Source organism: Plectropomus leopardus, chromosome 1 (assembly GCF_008729295.1).
Source record: "Plectropomus leopardus isolate mb chromosome 1, YSFRI_Pleo_2.0, whole genome shotgun sequence".
NCBI classification, from domain to species: domain Eukaryota; kingdom Metazoa; phylum Chordata; class Actinopteri; order Perciformes; family Serranidae; genus Plectropomus; species Plectropomus leopardus.
Genome location: NC_056463.1, coordinates 30,147,424 through 30,167,459, shown reverse-complemented (window position 1 = coordinate 30,167,459; position 20,036 = coordinate 30,147,424). Strand labels below are relative to the sequence as shown.

The window sequence follows — 20,036 nt, the reverse complement described above, 5'->3', positions numbered from 1 at the left end:
TGTCTTGGAAATATACACAGGGTCGGTTCTCCTCAAACTATCACAACCGATGCACTGGTCATTCATGCAAAACTTTTAAAGATGTAAAAAGACAGTGGCATGTCGGTGACATTTCTCCTTCCCCTGCTGCTGAGACACCATGCAGAGGTTGTGTGTGTGTGTGTGTGTGTGTGTGTGTGTGTGTGTGTGTGAGATATGCACCTGAATGGGGTTCTGAACCCACATCTACACAGAAATACAACGCCTCCACATAAACACGCCTTCGCACAAGCACATACGGGAGGCAGGGTGGGGAAATAGTTGTGAAATTTATTTGGGCATATAGTTTTTATGCCAGTTGCCATTGGATTTACAGGTCCGAATGGAATGCGTCCCAATGAAAAGTACTTTGATCGCTCCACCAGGTTGACATTTTTATTGGGGGAGCACGGTATGGCACAGGGCATCTTTTATAAGGTTGTGAGGAACCCCACGGCAGCCTTCACAAAATCATAAAAATGTGAGACGTCAATGAAAACGACCAGGTTCCAGTGCTGTCTCAACCCATTGTGGGAGCATCATTTGTCAAAATTCATTTATTAATTTCTTTCCCAAATACCATGTAATTCAGTTTGTGTGATTTGAGTTTCACAGTTTGTTATTGTTTGTTTGTCCCTATACTCAGGTGTGCAATGTTATTTTACATTTCACTCTGTTTATTTTTATAGAATATATTTATAGTGAGGCAAGGTTAGATGGTAAGAAATGTATTCAACTCAGCAAATGCGATGTTCCTGCCAGGAAAAGGCGGTCTTGTATTTAAAGATTGCGTTTCCAGTGATTTAAAATAAAGTGCCACAGTGGAAGTGGCAGACAGACTTATGTGGGCCATACAGGGCCATAAGAGAGTGTCTCACACACTCAGTGTTTTTGTATAGATTCTTAACCCATAAAGTCATGAGATCATGATGAAATTTTGGTGCCCAATCACAGTTTGGTGTTAGAAAGTTGGGTGGACGTTTTCAGCTCTATGTGCAGGAGTTTTCTTACTTCAATCAGTTTGCCCCCACAGCTTCTCTGTGGCCAAATTCTCCAAAAGTTATACACTGAATATATTTGGATAGAGGTAATTTGTAACTTACACAAGCATTTAAAAAACCCCTTAATAACTAGATACAGAAGGTCCCTGCTGTTACTCATCAGCCTGTTTTACTGTGTTGTGTTCCACAGAGGCGGAAGCTACTGCAGGAGTTGGGAGACCAGAAGATCCCCTTTCTGGGACCTTCAGATCGGGGCTATCAGCAACTGGTGAGCCAGCCACACTTCCAGATAATGCTACTGATGCCTAGACCTATACTTTAAATGGCCTACAGCAGCCTTTCGCCTACCATAATCAGAGCATGTGAGCGGAATGTGAGTGCAAGTGGGAGCGGAAGGATTTTGGATGGAGCGCAGGGCAGATTTTTTAAAAGTTGGTGCGTTGCCTTTTCTCCCGCTTCATCCCGCTCCAATTTTGCACTTGCACCGCTCACACCATGAGTACGAAGCATGCCTGACCCATAATGCGTCTGTGTTTTGTACACACACACTGTTTTCTGTCAAAGATTTACTGCAGCCGTCTCGACCATGGAGTTTACAAATCTAAATTTAACACTGAGTATTGACAGGAACGGCCTGGATTGGCTTTGACCGAAGTAACCCAACAGTTCCATGAATCCTCACCCACTCCACTGCGCTCACATGCTCTGATTATCATCTGCTGCTACAGCCCTGTATTGTGTAATATTTTACTCAAGATCTGAAACAGAAGCATGTTTGTCAAATAAGATTGTAATTCTGTTTCGTTTATGCTTTTGTATGTCATGATCATCCTGATAAGAATGTCTTGTGTTTCCAAGTGGGACTCCAGTTACTCTGGCCTGATTCTGAGGAGATCCTGCTCGTTGCCTGTGGAGCTCCATGGCCGGGTGCAGGCAGCTCTGCTCACCCTAAGAAGGAAGGGATGCCTCCTGAGGGATTTGGTACGTGTCCGTGACAGAGATGTGTTCACCGCCGTTTCCCGGGCTCTGCTGGGTGAGCCGGGCCACACCTATCGCTATCTGGACACACGGCTCTTTACCATCCCCTGGCACAGTGAGGATGCTGATGTCAAAGGACAAAACTGTTGTGACCCTGACTTGAGGGCTGCTTGCAAGGCATTGTGGGAGCTTAACACCTTCTTCTGCTCTGACGTGTCTCAGCTAAAGGAGGGAGACAGGCTGACACAATGTGTGAAGGGGGAGACAGAGGCCAAGCAGGGTGAAGAGGGGGACACAGGGTCTAAGCACAGTGAAGACTCCAAGAATAGTGAAGGAGGGGACTCAGAGTCTCGACAAAGCGAGGAGGGGGACACAGAGTCCAAGCACAGTGAAGAGTGGGACATTGAGTCAAAACACAGTGAAGAGGGCTGCTCTGGGTCCAAACAGGAAGGAGAATGGGAGACTGAGTCCAAACACAGCAGCGAGGAGGGAGAGTCCTCCCAGGCCAAACCAAGTGAAATGGTTGTCGCAGCAGGGTCAGAGCACAGTGAAGGCAAATTCCCCGGCTGGGCACCCAAGGCCCTGACTGGCCCTGAGACTAAACCTGTGGGACTCGGGGCCCAAGAGAAACCCTTGACCCAACTCAAGCATAGTTTGTCAGATTATCACATTGAAGACAGGAAGGAACAGGCAAGCGGGCAGAGCTGTTCCCAGCCGAGTCCTCCGCCGGTGTGCACTGGTCCGGTCAAGTTCAATGTCACCCTACTCAACTACATGGACCCGGCAGCTATGAGCCAACTCAAAGAGGAGCCTTACTATGGCATGGGGAAAATGGCAGTAGGGTGGCACCATGATGAGAACCTCATCACTCATACGCCGGTGGCTGTTTACAGCTATAGCTGTCACGAGGAAAAAGGTAAGGGTCAAAGCTAAAATAGCTCATTTATCACAATTATGCTAACTGGATAGCTCAAGTTCAGATCTGTAGATTTCACATTTATACACTGAAAGGTGAAGTGTGAAATGTAGGGGGATTCAGTGGCGTCTAGCGGTGAACTACACTACTACCTTTTTCGGGAGCCGAATTATCCACAGAGGTCTCTTCCTCTCCAAACAAACAAATCAGGAAATTAAAACAGCAATAAACACTGAATAAAGTAGTTTCACAGTAAAATCAGGGAATCTCTGCTGCAGTTTGGCATCTTGGGGACAGGCTGCTTGCGCACAACATGCTCACGTCTTTTCTCTCATAAGTCAATGTTTGCTCACCTTTTTCTGATCCAGACATTCAAGAAGTTTTTACCATGATTTGAATAGAGGTCTCTTCTCTCTAGAGGCAGTTTCAACTTAAAAATCTGACAGACTTTGGCGTGTCGCTGCGAGTGGCTTGCTAAAGTGCTACACATGCTAAAGTGAAGCTACCTTTTTCTCTGATTACTTAAGATCCAGACATTCAGGAGGTTTTCACCGGAAGCTGAATTATCCACGAAGGTCGCTTCCACTAAAAAACATACAAATTCAGTGATTTGAACAGCTAGAAACACTGAATAAAGCTCTTTCAACTTACAAACTGTGAACCTCTGGCACTACTTACTGCGATTGGGCTTCTTACTGTGGTGGCCGCTGGGAGAATGTGAAAACGTGAATGGCCATATCTGGAGCAAATGTTTGGTTTGACGGTTCTCGGCTACTGTAGAGGTATGGCGATGCAACACACTGATCTCCATAAAGAAGTAACCCTCTCTCTGTGTAGATATAAATGGCTCATTCTTAGGTAAGGAAAACACGTCACAACATTATATCATATTCCATTTCTTCCAATATATCTCCCTAAATTTTACACACTGGTCCTTAAAATCAAAAGTATATCATGCATGTCTTTGGCATGTTCGTTCCAAAATTAAGATTCCTTTTTTTGTATCACTTCAATATCCCATCAACTTATCTCAGTTGCTTTATGGTGGATCAGATACAGCTAACCTTGTGTATTATGGCCCTACAGCAGCGCTGTAGCAGCTGTAGACATGGCCTCTGGTGAGGCAGTCATCAGATCCATCTATGTGATAGTGTCAGGGCATTATCAAATGTCATCACTGGCTTGCTGCTGACAGCCTTATCGCCGCCCGTGCGTTGGGAGATCACAGACATTTGGATCTGAGCTCTTAACATGCGCTCAATGGCGCAGTCTAACAAACAGGCCTTATCACGCTCACCGCATCTCATCTAAATCATTTCCCCAAGAAATGATCGATGTGCAATTATCTGATATGGAATAATGAGCCCTGCTTTGATAAGTGTTCCTAGACTGTACTGTATGGATAATACGATGTCTCCTAATTATGGAACGTGCACTCTTTCAGGAGCTGATAGTGCTTGCTGATGGAGTTGATAGAGAATCTCAGTGAGACAGGAACTTTGCTTTTTAGAGCAGATGCAAAGCAACTATGGGAGACTGTAGGCCTACCACCATTTAATGGTGGTAATAGAATGTAAAATGCATCCTCCTTTTTATTGTAAAAATAACACCAACAACACTAATGGTTAAAGGTATGAGATTTTCCTAACAAACAATGGATCGACCTCTACAAAAGTAATTCCTCTCAATCATCACTTGCCCACTAGAAGTGTGTGGTGGTATATTTGTTAGCAGAGACTCTGCACTATGCCTGTATTTTTTCCAAGAAGTTAAAAAAATGCTGTCACAGCGCTGAAACAAACACAAACAAGAGTGAATCTGTGATTGGCTTTCACTGTCACTTTTGTCATCGATATTGTTTGCAAACGGTAAACAACAAGTCCTGCACAATATACCATTAACCCTATAACACCTTGATCGACATCAGGTTTCTTGTGCTGTGTTCATAAGCATTTAAATTGGTTATTACAAAATTGGTTTGATTTAGGGACAAAAAGAAAAAAACATAAAGAGCAACTTGGCAAGAAATGCCCCGCAAAACACTAAGAATTAGTAAAATGTGACAAAAAATTACCCAAATTTTAGTTTAGATATTACTAAAGAAAAACTAGGGAAAATGTCCAGAAAACTACATTTATAATTATTATAATTAGGTGATAGATTATTTTTAACACTTTCTCAGGGTCATTTTCTTTCTGTTTCTTTATTACTTGTTTAAACTTATTTTTGATTTTTTGAAACATTTAGTAATTTCTAGTTAGTTTGCTTATTTTCAGGTAATTCTCTCATATCTTCGTCTTGATAATGTTCTTATCGCCTTCTCTCAGGTTTTAAAGAGTTAATGAAGTTCATTTTTGAGGATTACTTTTTCGCATTAACCCTTTATCATCAAACGAAATCAGTGGACTTTAAAATAAAGTCAAAGGTGCAGCTTCATCAGGCACACAGTACAGGTGCTGCACTGTTAATGGTTTAAAGATTTAATTATTTTTTGGCTTTTCATGCCTTTATTATAGTGCAGTCAGAGAGTGACAGGAAAGGGGGAGCGAGAACGGGGATGACACACAGCAAAGGGCCGCAAGGCCTGCTAGGGACTGAGCCTGCATGGGGCGCACACTCTACTCACTGAGCTAGAGGCTGCCCCACTGTTAATGGTTTGAGCTCTACACAGTCTGCATCTGTGTCTTGAAACTGTAATTTTACAGTATCAAACAGGTGAAATGCCAACTGCTCTGACATCCCAGCCCACTTTACAGCTGGGCTTTCTTCGTTGGGGTTTCTTAACCAGAAACACCTGCTTCAGAGGTCTGTTTCAATGATTTGTTCTAGGCCATTTCCACTCTGACCCTGTGAACACAGGCTTCAAACACCATGGCATAACACCTTGCAGTGCTTAGCAGCTGTGTCTTTTCTAGTCCTGAATGACCCCACAGCTCCAGACATTAGAGGGGAAAGTCTGGCCAGAGCGTGATGGAGCTATATCCCACTGGCTGGCTCTGAGGACTCCCAGAACCAGGCTTATGACTTTGTTACCTTGGGGAATGTTGCACTTTCACAATAAGTTCATGTTTCCTACATTGTCCCTGAGAGGAAAGAAGCACAGCACATTATGTTATAGAGAAGAGATGTTTTGCATGACACCTGCTTCCTTTGATTTTTTACTCTTTGAGCAGCCTCACCTTGTTTTTTTGCTTCAGCCAGAGAAATGTTCTGAGTGTTTTTCCCAGCTGCGCTGATCCAAAGGAATCTGCCACGACTGAGCGTTTTCCGGCACGGAGGATGATATTCCACCATTCCTGAGGCCTTGGGGAGTGCTGTCATTAGCTGGCTCTCAGAGTACAATGGCTGGAAATTAAGTTACTATTTATCCGTGCTGAGCAAAGGAAAAGGCAGCTGTGGGGCAGAGAGGCCCAGAAAGACTTTAGTATTGATTTTGCTGAAGGGTGTTGGCCAGCTGAGCCAAATCTTGTTTTCTTAGTGTGCCGTGTAAGAATGGAAGGGGAGAGAAGAACAGGGAGGTGGTTACAGTGAATGGGTTCAGAAACAGGAATATCATGGGATACCTGCTGTCCAATAACACACTCTCACACACTCACTAAACAACATCAAGTGCTTTTAACCAACAATTTCCTCTTGCACAGCATAATGATGGCATAAAAATCCTGTGCTAACAGCCAATATGATCACACAAATCATCTTTGCTCTGCTGTTAAGTGATTCTTACTTTCTGGCTTACGTCTAACATCCATTGTTAGGGAGGTATGGATTCAATCATTGCACTCCTTACTATTTTATTTATTTATTTTGGCTGCATATAAGGTATTGTTTTGAATTGCATTACCCAGACAACAGTGTTCAAAATAATGTGTTTATTAGCCATTATTATGTAGTGATAAACCACATGTTTTTCCATGAAACTGTGAGGAACTTAAGCGTTTTGCACTTTTACACTCAGTTTAAGTCACGCTGGGTGAAACTGCCAAACCAAAAACCTGAAATGTGAATATAAATGTAAAATGCAAATGTTACAGTGAGTTGGGCTGTGTATGACTGACAGGTGAGAGCAGTGAGGGAGGCAGCAGTGGGAAGGCATGCTGGAGGATTGGGCTCAAGGTAGCCTGGGACATCCATACACCTGGCCTGATGCTGCCGCTGGAATCTGGAGACTGCTATTACATGAGAGGTACTCTCACACACTAAAAACACACACAGATATGCACACATGTAAACATGCTGCTCACACCACTTGCCCAAATTCACCTCCATGTCTGACTTTGGAGAAAGGAACTCTTTTATAACTCTGTGTTTTAGTGTTTCTTGTACTTTGTCCCAAATGACCTGTGCCAGCAGGATGCACTTCACTTGCACACTCTGTTCTCTTCCTCTAACCCTCTCTGCAGGAGAGGTGAAGCTGAGGTGTGTGTGTGTGTGTGCGTGTGTGTGTGTGTGTGTGTGTGTGTGTGTGTGTGTGTGTGTGTGTGTGTGTGTGTGTGTGTGTGTGTGTGTGGTGACCTGGCCTGAACATGACAGTTTAAGGTTCCATGAAATTGTGTGCATTAGAGAGGTTAAGAAAGCCAAATGTTATTTTTTGAAGTCCTGTGACCCCATCCTGTCTATGTCTCTATGGAGAGGACATACAGCGCACCACAGGGTGGTAAATCACAGTTTAATGCTTCTGGCAGCAGCAGACACTTCCACCCTTCTCTGTTTGGCCCTGTGGGCCCTTCCAAGCTTTCTCATTTTTTCGACAGTGTTACGACATTTATCCACGTCACAGCAGAAGCTCGCATTCAGATGTACAAGAAGTCAGGGCCTCTGTTTGAATAAACAAGTGGATTTATCATTTTTTAAAGGCACTTTGCTTTTAAAAGTATGTAGGTAGAATCAGTGCAATCTCAAGTCAGTCTAACTTACATCTGCGCAGTGAATTTCTGCATTATTCAATGATAAATATAATATTTTTAGCTTTAATGACTCAGTAATGTAAGCCTGAACACCATATTCATCCATCACATTTATGGAGAAAATAATATAGATTGTATGTGAATTTTATGTACTCTGTAAATTGTATTTACACTTTTACTCTGTATCTGAATTTTATTCACTTATTATTCTCTATAACTCACATTTATGTTATACTTGTATTATATATTAACCCGCACATCAGCTATATTTTACACAAGATCACACGCAAATCAAATCCGTAAATTACAAGCAGCTGGTGTGGTTGAGGCGTGCAACAGCACGAGGAGGCGACTGTTAGTTCAAAATGAAAATGGCGGCTCCTGGAGAGGTTAGTGTGGAAGCTGCAATAGCGTGAGTTATGTCAGAACCAGAGAGTATTTCTTCACTGAAAGAAGAGCAAAGAACAACACCGGAGGCTTTTCTGATGAAAAAGATGGTTTCCCTCATCTTCTTTGTTGATCTGATTGGTTGAAATTAGTCTGTGATAAATAGCAATAGATGAATAGTTCATCCAGTCATCTGTCAAGTCTTTCTTAAGCGTGCCTGCCCTTTTTTAGACAGTTTTCAATGACGGCATCTCAAATGGTTCAGTGCAACAATCCATCTGGTGTGTCAGGTTAATAGTTATTGATCTCTATTATCTTTTATTTAACCCATGTTTAAATACCAAATTGGCAAATTCCCTTTTACTGCAGACTGCTCTGGTATGCCGTACACTTTGTCCCAAACCACTTCTTTCTACCTGCCTGCCAATTATCTCCAAAAGCATAAGTGTACCTACTGTTTATCTAGAAATCAATTTATCAAATTGATATTTTTCTATAACAATAATTTATATAGTTAAATAAATGAATACAATAACGCACATAAATGCATTGGTTAAAAGAAGTGATTTGGGACAAAGTGTACGGCATACAAATGTATAATATTTTTTTCTCTATTTTATTAACCAGTCAGTTACCTTTCTACATATTTGATAATATATGCGTTTGACCTAGTGATTAGAGAGACGGTCTTATGATTAAAAGATTACTGTTTTGATCCCTCCAACAGCAGATACATAAATCCATCTCGTGCACAATCACATGTGGTGTCTGTTTTGTTGGAAGACACTGAACCTCTACCTGTACATTCTGCATAAATGTCAAAATCATAAATACACTGCTAAGATTTACAGCAGCCTTCAGCTGAGAGCGGAGTTTGAAGTCAGGGGGAGGTAACTGATGTGATCTCCAGAGTCAATTCTCTGTCCTGCAGGTCATGATTTTTGAAATTGTGCAGTAGGTTTGTGGTAAAAACGCAGAGCCTGAACCAAAACACAAAGAGAACTAGTTCATTTTTGATGCCTCCACACTGGCGATAGCCCTGACTGGATCTGGCTATTATGTTTTTGGGTGGTCTATCCATCTGTTTGTTCCATTCTCATAAATGCAGAATCTCAAAAGGCCTTGAGGATTTTTTTTTCCCAAAATAAACCCCAAAACATCCACTTGGACTCAAAAAGGAACTGATTAGAAATTGGTGGTTAGAGGTCAAAGGTTTTAGTAGACACTGATTTAACCTTACCTGTATTATTCTGCATTTTATGTTCAAATTAAATAAAATAAAATACATACATAAAAATATATTAAATTAAATTGTATAATATTTTTTTCTCTATTTATTAACCAGTCAGTTACCTTTCTACATATTTGATAATATATGTGTTTGACCTAGTGATTAGAGAGACGGTCTTATGATTAAAAGATTACTGTTTTGATCCCTCCAACAGCAGATACATAAATCCATCTCGTGCACAATCACATGTGGTGTCTGTTTTGTTGGAAGACACTGAACCTCTACCTGTACATTCTGCATAAATGTCAAAATCATGAATACACTGCTAAGATTTACAGCAGCCTTCAGCTGAGAGCGGAGTTTGAAGTCAGGGGGATGTAACTGATGTGATCTCCAGAGTCAATTCTCTGTCCTGCAGGTCATGATTTTTGAAATTGTGCAGTAGGTTTGTGGTAAAAACGCAGAGCCTGAACCAAAACACAAAGAGAACTAGTTCATTTTTGATGCCTCCACACTGGCGATAGCCCTGACTGGATCTGGCTATTATGTTTTTGGGTGGTCTATCCATCTGTTTGTTCCATTCTCATAAATGCAGAATCTCAAAAGGCCTTGAGGATTTTTTTTCCCAAAATAAACCCCAAAACATCCACTTGGACTCAAAAAGGAACTGATTAGAAATTGGTGGTTAGAGGTCAAAGGTTTTAGTGTGACCTCACAAAACATGTTTTTGCTATAACTTAAGAATTGACTGTCCAGATGCTGTACAGGCAGCATACAGGGTGTCCTCCAAAATATACTACCCCAAATGCTGCATACAAATGCTATTATATAAGTGACTGCACTATTCAGCATGACAACAGGAAAATGTGTTATTTCCAACATGTTACACAGAAAGCTACTTTGCTTGTACAATCTTTAACTCTCTCTGTGCATGTAGGACCTAAGCTTATATCCATGTATCTAACCCATCTATTTAACTGAATATTGGATCACCTATACCTATACCTACTGTATCTAAATTATGTTTAAACTGTTTGTCAATCTGAACCTTTTTTGGTTTTACAACGAAAGAATAGGAAGGTTTTAATGAATTCCTGAAGTTGACTCTTTGAAGCTGCTATGTTTTCATCCGAGAGCAGCGATGTCTGTACCTAATATTCGGCTTGACAGGGCTTGAAGCCGACCTCCTTTAGCTGGATAAGATTTACAATAGAACAGTCAGTTTCAGGCCAGCCATGATAATAGAGTGATGGGCTGTTGTGCAGACCATTCTAATGGGACTTGACTGTCGCGGATCAGTGGGGATTTATGCTCCACTTGGTGAGTACGCCCTTGAGAGGCCAACTGCTGCACAACGATAGCAGCTCACACAGTCCTTGGCTGTCTGTCGCTTTGTTGGGCCTACCTGAATTAAATACTTGGCACAATGCATAAACATATGCGCGTACCTATAAATTTGCACAACTCATACGCACAAAAACACACGCAGTCTTCTGCTTGTTGGAGAAAGGACATGAACCCCCCCTCAAGCACACACTTGCACACACAGGGCAGCCACCACTGAACCATGTGTTCAAATATATTGTACCAGTGTTTTAGTGACATACACCATATGATAGATAGTTTTGTGGTATTAAAAGAAAACTACAACGTTGTATAACCACAGACACCATAATGTCTTTTCAGCACCATTTGTCGCCGGCTGGCCCTTTTGAACTGCTAATGTCTGAGCTGCTGGAGGCAAATTGAATCACCATCATTTCCACCCAAATGGAATTTCAGTGGTTAAAAAAGAACAATGCAAGTCTTGACACCGGGCCTGTTCAATAATCAGATTTCCAGCTCCCAATGCACAGGGGGACTGGAGAAAAGAGTTGACCCAATATATTTAAAAGCCTGCTTCCTGGAAAAGGAGGACAAGTGGCAGCAGGCGCAGGGGTTGAAAGAAAGATAAATATTTATTACAGTTATCGAGTTTGCCTCTACTCCCTCCTGATCCCACTGACGCATCAGACGCGCCAAGAAAAGAGCAGATTGATGGAGATAATTTGTTATTGGATATAAACAGTTTTAAAGACGCAGAGTAATTCTGCCCAGAGACCTAATCCCTCACAATCTCATCAGGGTGAAGAAAACACCGGCAAGTTGTTTTGTTTGTCACCATCTTTTTTTTCCTCCCACTAAACAATAATATCTTCCTCCCAAAGCATTTGGCTGTTTGACTTTCAAATCACAGGCATTAGCCAGTGTACTCTTGCTCAAGGCGGGTGTAAATATGCACATGTGCTGTGAATGACAGCTCTGTCATGGCTAAATTAATTATTGGTATGAAGCAAATAATGGCAGAGCTGAGAAACATCTATACACACAAAGAAACACATGGAGGGATACACAGGAAACAGCAGTAAGGCCTCTTTGTAAAGCCGCTGTGATATTGGACAAATGTTTGTTGGTATGGCTCTTCCATCTTGACAGATTGAGCGCGATCTGGTTTTGTTTGGTAATTAAAATTATAGTACAATGCTGCTCATTCTATTTGATTCGGTGCTGGACGAGGCGCAATCTGTCTGAGCGTACAAGATGATTTAGTTGTCATGTTCCCACACGCCCTGCTTCTCATCTGTTTTTCCTTTGTAATCAGTTCTTCTCTTTTCATGATCTGTTTTATTATTTATTATAATTAATCAAAAACACAAGATCAAAATGTGAAATCTTCACTCTTATTTGTCTGCTGTCCTTTTGTGTGCTACAGTGTTTTATTAAATAGTTATTTCTAATTCTCTTTTTTCCGGTCTGTTCTTTTGTTTACTCGTCTTGGCTCCTCTGTTGATGATTTTTGGTTGCATTGTTAGTATGTTCTGAAATATTTTTTTCCCTGATTTCATCAGATGACCTGAACAGTACCCACCAGCATTGTGTCCTAGCTGGAGAGACTGCACGCTTCAGCTCGACACACAGAGTGGCTGAGGTGAGAGGCCAACAGGCCTAAATAATTACACTCTATATATATATGTACTATATAAACGTCAACACTGTGACTGGTAAATAATAACTTTTTTTCTTTTAGTGATGTATTGTCATGTCTTTTTGGTGAAAAGAAAGGTGCAAACATAAAAAAAAACATTTTTTCTCTTGCCTGTAATGCTGTTTGTCAGTCTAGATTGTTTTGGTGTGACTTGCTGAATGTTGGAAATATTGGCCATAGAGATGTCTGCCTCCTCTTGAAAATAATGGAACTGGATGGCCCTTGGCTTGTGGAGCTACAATGTTAGCTAAATCAGTGGCACTAGGTGAACTTGCAGTAGATGCACGCTTTCATCTAGTCATTGATACGGTTGGTGGGTGTAGTTCAGTAGCAGAAAATAGTTCCTACATGAAACTGCTCACAACAAGGTCTGTGGATTATCTTGAGTAACCGGGTCATGATTTCTGGAAAGAGACATTCCTGATGAGTTTTTCAAATGTGCTGTTTTTTGGTGCTTTCAGCACGACAAGCTGAAAGTTCCATTATATTCAAGAGAAGACAAACATCTCTGCAGCCAATATCTCCAACTCTTAGCAACTCACACCAAAACAATCTGGACTGATGAATAGCTCTACAGGTAACAGGAATGAATTAGCCATTGACACCATTTACTGAGAAGTAAAAATGATAAATGAATGGCATGTCAGGTATGATGATTAAATAGAGTATGTTCAAACACATATTTTGAAAACGTCTTTAACTTAAGTTTGAGTTTGTCTTTTGATTCACAAGATAAACCATGCGTGGCAGCTATGTGTTCAACGATGGTTCTGTCCCTGTCCTACCAGTGTTCCAGTGGGACCCTGACCTACATCCAGTCACGGTGTCAAGAGGCCCTGTCCAACCTGCACACTGACCCAGAGACGGGCTCCCACAGTCTGCTGACCCTGCTGCCAACAACGCTACAGCACTGTGAGGACATTCATAATGAGGTGGGGACATGGTGTGTGTTCACATGCATGTGCATGTGTGTGTGTGCACGTTTGGATACGTGTCTGTTTTGCATGATTGCACACACATTTGTCTGTGGTTTTGGCATGATTTCATGGGTTTGTGCGTAACTGTTAGCATTTATTTATATTGGCACTGGTGAGTCTGTGTCGGTGTTAATATTTAACTTGTAGAAACCTGTTGTGAACTTATTACTTCTTATGCAGTGGGCCTGAATCACACAGCATTTGGAAATATTTGAAGTTTGTTTTGGCCTGCTAGGAGTACCAGATGAGTGAGGTTTGCCAGATTGGACAACAGAACATGTGCCAATAAAGTTTACACAATAGCATGCCAGTCTTTGAAAGTTTTAATACATTTTTCTGTGATCATGAACCTGCCTGAATTCTCGACCATCTGGTACTCTAAGGAGGTTAAAGATGTCTAACAGCCGTCTGCAAATATGACAGGATTTCATCAGGACAGGATCACAGAAGTGAAATATATTATGAAATATAGAGAATTCAGCCATGTGATGTAAAAATATCAAATAATTTGAACAAACCTGTACATTTCTGCTGCAACCAGAGCTGCGATGGTGGACTCCACCACTTGCAATAAAGATAAATATATAGAAGGGTAATAACTATGTAAAATTTTAAACAAATGTTAACATGTAAATGTTAAAAAAACAATACTGTATATTACCAAATATTGGGGTGACTGTGGCTAAGAGGTAGAGCGGGTTATCCTGTAATACGAAGGTTGGTGCTACGATCTCCGGCTTCTCCACTCAATATGTCAAAGTGTCGTTTGCCAAGATACTGAACCCCAAACTGCTCCTGATGGCAGTCTATCAGTGTGTGAGTGCATTTAAACAGTCAAAGAACTGAGTAGCTGGTGGCACCTTGTATGGTGGCCTCGGCCACCAGTGTAGATGTGTGCGTATATACGACTGGCTGTGTGAAAACACTTTTGAGTGGTCAAAAATGACTAGAATAGGGCCGTACAAGTGCAGGTCCATTTACCATTTACATGATATACATACCGTACACTGCATATATTGAATACATACCTTTTGGTTGATATTTGGCATTAAGGGGTTTGCCGGACCAAGTATTATCAATGACTTGTAGAATAATCTACATGGCAAAAAAAATCTGCATTTTAACAAATGCATGAACAGCATTTTGTAATTGAAACTATGATGCAGTACTGGATATCATAGTCTAAGATACTGATCTGCAGAAACATGCAGGGTACTGTTTAATCCTAGTTTGATATGCCTTTTCCATTTCCTGTGCATCATGGGTTTTTCAGACTGGCAGATCTTTGATAGGTTAAAACTCTGTAAACAGCAGAATGGGAGCTTGCCAGCTTTCTACCTCCTTACCTGCTTGTTTCTACTCAGGGAAATGCCTCCAATATGAAATCCAGGTTGTTCTCATTTGTCCTGGCCTGTGATGGATCGTGAGGCAATAGCCTCTCCATATGTTATCTAAAGATGGAGTCATGCCCCGCTCCCCTCGCTCACCCCTTTTCACACACAAGGAGTGATGTTGGCTGAGGTATTGAGAGACAGAGCGAGGTCAAAGACGAGGAACGCAAGGGGCCGCCTGCGGAGCCACCAGCCCCCTGTGCTAGCTTGCCGCAGGCCAACAGTTAATATAGCACTTCACCTCTCCCCCTTCACATCCCTTGGCTCAAAGCGCACATCCTAGTCGACGCTAGCACCCAGACCCCTCAGCGGGACGCTATGACAGATGAGTCTGACGTAAGGTTGTTTAAAGGTTGTAGACAATATTAATTATTCAGCACTGCCAAACAATAGGGGCTGTCTGTGTCAGGAGGAGCGCCGTGCTAGTTGAGCTAGCAACACCTGCTAGTTTTTCCGCATAGCGCCACAGGATTACCAAGCATAGGCCCCCACCAGGAGGGCAAAGAGGGTTTATTTAGGAAAACAGGATGCTATTTATAAAAGAGCAGGTGTGCTTATATGTATGTGGGAATGTTTAAGTAAGGGGGGGGGTGCTCTCGGGGGCTCAGTCGTACCCTACCTGGCACTCACAATGATAGATGTGGCCATTTGTTTGGAGTTGCCCACGAGAGCAGAACACCCACTTAAATGATGTATTGTTGGTGGAGTTATTTATGATGGCGGCCCACTTTGGTGCTTGGCGGGTGCATATTGCGCAGGTCGTGTTTGACATGGACGACCGAGGAGCGAACAAGCCTGAGACGCGCAGGCAGCCTGACCTGAGCAGTGCCTTATGGGCCTTTCTTTAAAAAGTGCTAAACAGTAAGCTAGCTCCAGCTTGACGCGCCACGGATGTATTGTGCAATGTGGTGCAATGGGGAGGGGGGGGGCATGGAGGTTGACACTTGTCAGAAGACGAGGGCGGGTCTGACGATGATGAAGCAGAGCGTCTGCCATCTGAGTATGAGTGTTTAGGGATGGGATGGGATGTTGAGTTGAAGCAGGGGTTGATGGGAGACAGAGACAGAAATGAAGAAAACCGAAGTTCCCACCTGTTTGTTAAGCGAGGCCCCTCTCTCTGTCTCTTTTTAATCTTTCCTCCTGTCTTAGGTGGTGAGGGGGTAGTCTAACATAGCATCGCCACACAGCCTCCGTGTGCATGTTTGGCTTTGAAATGCTAATCCCAGATGCAAACGTCTTGTCTCATTTAAAGCCACTGTGTCACTTCCCAGGTGGGTGTGTGACAGAGTGCCCTCAGGGACCCCCTCTAATGATGCTAGTCCCCCCCTCCCTCAGTAAATATTGAAGGGAGGGACAAGGTTTTCCCACATGCTCTGGAAGGAAGTAAAGTGTGTGGAGGCAGGTGTGTGTGACCTTCCAATGTCCTGTTTTCAGGCCAAAATGTCTCCCCAGGCTCCCAGGTCTTTGAAACACCTTTCCTTAGGGCTTTGTGCCAGCAATATCATTGTAATCTTATAAATCACCTCTTACAAACACATTTTACCCAGCAGATCTGTGCGGTATGTAGTTTGCGCTTGTTTGTCTTACCCTTTAACACTGTTTTTAATTAATGTGAGACATTTTTATGGTTTATTCAGTGGTTTATTTTGTGGGACTTCTAATGTCTGTGAAGATCACAAGGAATGAAATGTTCTAAAACCGAATGTGTTTCACCCTTTCTGAGCTCTGTAGAGCTCTGTTGAGTAGCCAAAGGTTCCTGTTCTTTTTTAAAGTCTTAGTTTATTGATTTAACTCTAATAAAATGACATCAGTCCCATAAATATGAAGGAGCTCTCCTCCAGTGTTAGCTAAGAAAGGAAGACCTCTTTTGGCTACATTTGTGGCCTGAGACAGAAAATAATAGATATCGAAAGCAGTGGAAATGTATACGGCAGTGTGTGCATGTACAGTATAACCTATCTTGTGTATGACCACTCTGGCAAGTTCGTGATAAGTGTAAATTGCGTGCCTGGTTGCTCACAGTGAGCTGGAGGGACCAGTTCTGCTGGCTGATGTGTGAGGAGGCCAAGAAAGGTAAACAGAGGACGGCAGAGTGGGATCGATCCCACTCTCATCAGCTCCCACCTCAGGGCCATGGCCCGGAAATTGATTGGACCCGCTCAGGGAATACCGTGAAGGTGTAGAAAAAAAAAAAACCAAAAAAAAAAAAAAAAAAAAAAAACGTGCCTCATTAAATTGGGAAAAAAGGGGGCTACTTGGCTTTAACTCCAGAGTTGCCACGGTGGGCGGCTGGTCGACTAATGTGGGGCTAATGTGTAGTTAGTGTGTCCATCACCTGGAGAGATGACAGCAAGTGCCGCAGGGGAGCCACTAGCTCCCCTCTCGCTCCCCCACATTGTCTCAGAGAAAAACTAGCCCTAACAACCACTCTCTCTTTCACACACACTTTCGATCTGTCTGCCTGGATAGGTGGCATTTAGTCCGAGTTCCCCTCTTGGTAACTCTCAGCTGGGCAGCTGGACTCCAAATGCCACATAGCCAGCACTCCTCAGTAGCTTAGATGGCCTGCTTTGTGGCTGCCACTGGCCTGCGCAGTGGGGGACAGGCAGCCATGTCAGCTCAAAGTGGAGACACAGGTTGGTTTCTTCACACTAAAGGACAGGCAGACAATCAGAGAGATGGAAGGAGGGACTGACAGAGAGAAAAGGACGTCCGATATCGGCGCTCGGCGGCTTTGTTGTGTGTTTGAGCTGTAGTGATCGAAGGGGGAGTGGATTTAGAGTGTTGAGGGGACCATAAAGGATGACATTTCTTTGAAGGGTGGGTTGTATGGAGTGACTGAGAGGCTGCTGAGCAGTGCCACTGGCTGTGTATTCTCCCTGACATGCCCCAGTCCTTGCATGTCATCCCCGCTGTGATCAGAGCCTTTTGGAAGTAAATGGCAGGATGACTCTGTGCACAGCTTCTACCCGAGGCAGACCTCAGTCAAGTTGTTTGTGCAAATCAGTCTTACCCTTTGTTTTAACTTGCTTGGGCTGCAGGACGATAGGTGAAGGTGGTGTCATAATACAAACCAAGGACCACTTGAAAATTGCACCACAAAATTATTTTTTCATTGTACGTCTATAATCAAAAATCTGGATATTGGGGACTTGATCTGACTTCAAAACTGCAGTATAGTGCGTTTTTTTGGCACATTCACTTCAGCCTCCAGTTCCAAAAGTTCCAAAGCCATCCAACAAGCAGTTCAGATGAAGTATACTGGCCCCAAAGGTTGAAGGTAGACTTGCAGTTTATAAAGAAGAGACAAAGCTTTCTCCCAGAAATTACACTCACACACATAATTAAATTACATTGGATAATATATTTTGGGATAGAACTTCATGCCACCTGGCCTTTGTTTGCTGGAAAGCTATTGCTGGGATGTAATGAGGGTGGATGCCATGATTCGCAGATGACATCGTCAGTAGAGACCTGGTTTCATGTCCCACCCAAGCGGCAACCTCCAAGGTTGAAAAAGGAAGCCGATGTGAAAGTCCCAAAAGCTGCATTCCCTCTAATGGCCACTTATGGCTGGCTTCAAAACAAAGTAAATTTCCAAAGAGTTAAATGCCCAACCTTTCAGCACAAATAAACTTGTTTACAGCCTGGTACAAAAACAATTTGGTCTCTATAGCTAATTTCAACATCCATGCCAACTGTAGGAGTTTTACATTTTTTGTTACTCATCCATTAATGCTTTATTAAGGTCTTCACATATTTAAGGACAGGGATTCTTGAGTGTGGGTCAGATCCACCCCTCACTCCTCCTCAGCTCCAGCCTCTCATCTAAATATGGTCACTTCTGGCTCCAAAAGCCAAGGTGGAAACAGCCGAAATGCTAAACTTGAGGCTTCAATACATGAGTCTACAAACCCATGGGCGATGTCATTGTAGCTACATTCATTATTTGTACAGTCTATGGACCCATCTCATGTTTCTGTCACTGACAGCATTGACTTTTCAGTACTTAACCAAGACCTCAAAAACAAGAAGCAGTATGTTTCATTGTTGTCTGAAACTTATCAGCAAGTGTTCATTTGTTGCGTACGAGCATAATTGGTAAGAGACGGGGTTGGACGAAATTGGATGACTAGTTTACAGAATAATACTTCCTATTTCAGTAGAGACATTTTGGGTAGAACTCACCCGCTTAAACCTTGTTACGACTGAGTTCACAGCTCTGCTGTATACATTGGCTAATGCTCTGTTAGAAGAACAATAAACAAAATAGTTTTTAGGAAAGGAACAATAGCTCTCTCTGTCTCATTTGATATGTGGCTCCTTTGCATGCAACTTCTTTTTGTGTTGTACAGTTGTCGGCGTCAAAACGAAACGGAGCGTGCATTGTTTTGGTGGATGATGCTTTGTAGGACATTTTGGGGGAGGGCAGCTCACAGCATTTCGCGTTTACGTTGGCAGCATTTGGGGCAATCTTTGACACACACGCTCACATCGGAAATTGTATGCACAGACGTTAACAAAGCTGCTCACACACCTATGTAGACAGATCCACGCAAGAGCGCCAACACAGTGCAGCACATTCAACACACAAGCACACGGAAAGACACACTTAGAAATAGATAGGCTACACCTGGCTACATGAAGCATCCTTGCGAGGATTAAATCAGCACTTCAAAAGAGCAGGAAACAAAAACACTCCCAGCGGAGGAGAGGGGAGCGGCTCGGCAGCCGCGACTGTCATCTCCAGACGGAGCGAGGGAGTGGAAGAGGAGGGGAAGGAGGGAGGAGAATGAGGAAAGGAGGAGGAGGGCGGAGTTTTCAGGTGTGCTGACTGGAAGGTGCATGTGTGTGTGTGTGTGTGTGTGTGTGTGTGTGTGTGTGTGTGTGTGTGTGTGTGTGTGAACAGATGTGTTCGTATTTGTGTGTGATGTTCTGTGGTTCTGTTTGTCCGGGTGTTTCCATGTTTGGTGAGGGTGTGATTGTACTCACAGAGATGACCAGTGTTTGTTAGGACAGTTTTGTGTGTGTGTGTCTTTACTGTGCTGCTCCTTTCAGAGACCTCATGAAAATTGTCAAATGTTCTTTAAAATGTTGATATATTTTTTTTAATTAATTTTCAACAGTTCATGGCAGTAAGAACATTTTCACAGTGATATTTATTTAATTTTAATTACTGGCAGGGAAAATGTGACATTTCAAAATTAT

The 20,036-nt window shown here is 42.7% G+C and overlaps 1 protein-coding gene across 1 annotated transcript in view; it reads left to right on the top strand.

The window, feature by feature from the left end:
* fto (FTO alpha-ketoglutarate dependent dioxygenase) overlaps positions 1–20,036 on the top strand; it is a 136,859-nt gene that overhangs the window by 25,596 nt on the left and 91,227 nt on the right. Inside the window, exons 3-7 of the mRNA XM_042487948.1 lie at positions 1,210–1,287; positions 1,878–2,913; positions 6,971–7,096; positions 12,324–12,403; positions 13,249–13,392. Of these exons, the coding sequence (XP_042343882.1) occupies positions 1,210–1,287; positions 1,878–2,913; positions 6,971–7,096; positions 12,324–12,403; positions 13,249–13,392 (1,464 nt within the window). The remainder of the gene's footprint in view (positions 1–1,209; positions 1,288–1,877; positions 2,914–6,970; positions 7,097–12,323; positions 12,404–13,248; positions 13,393–20,036) is intronic.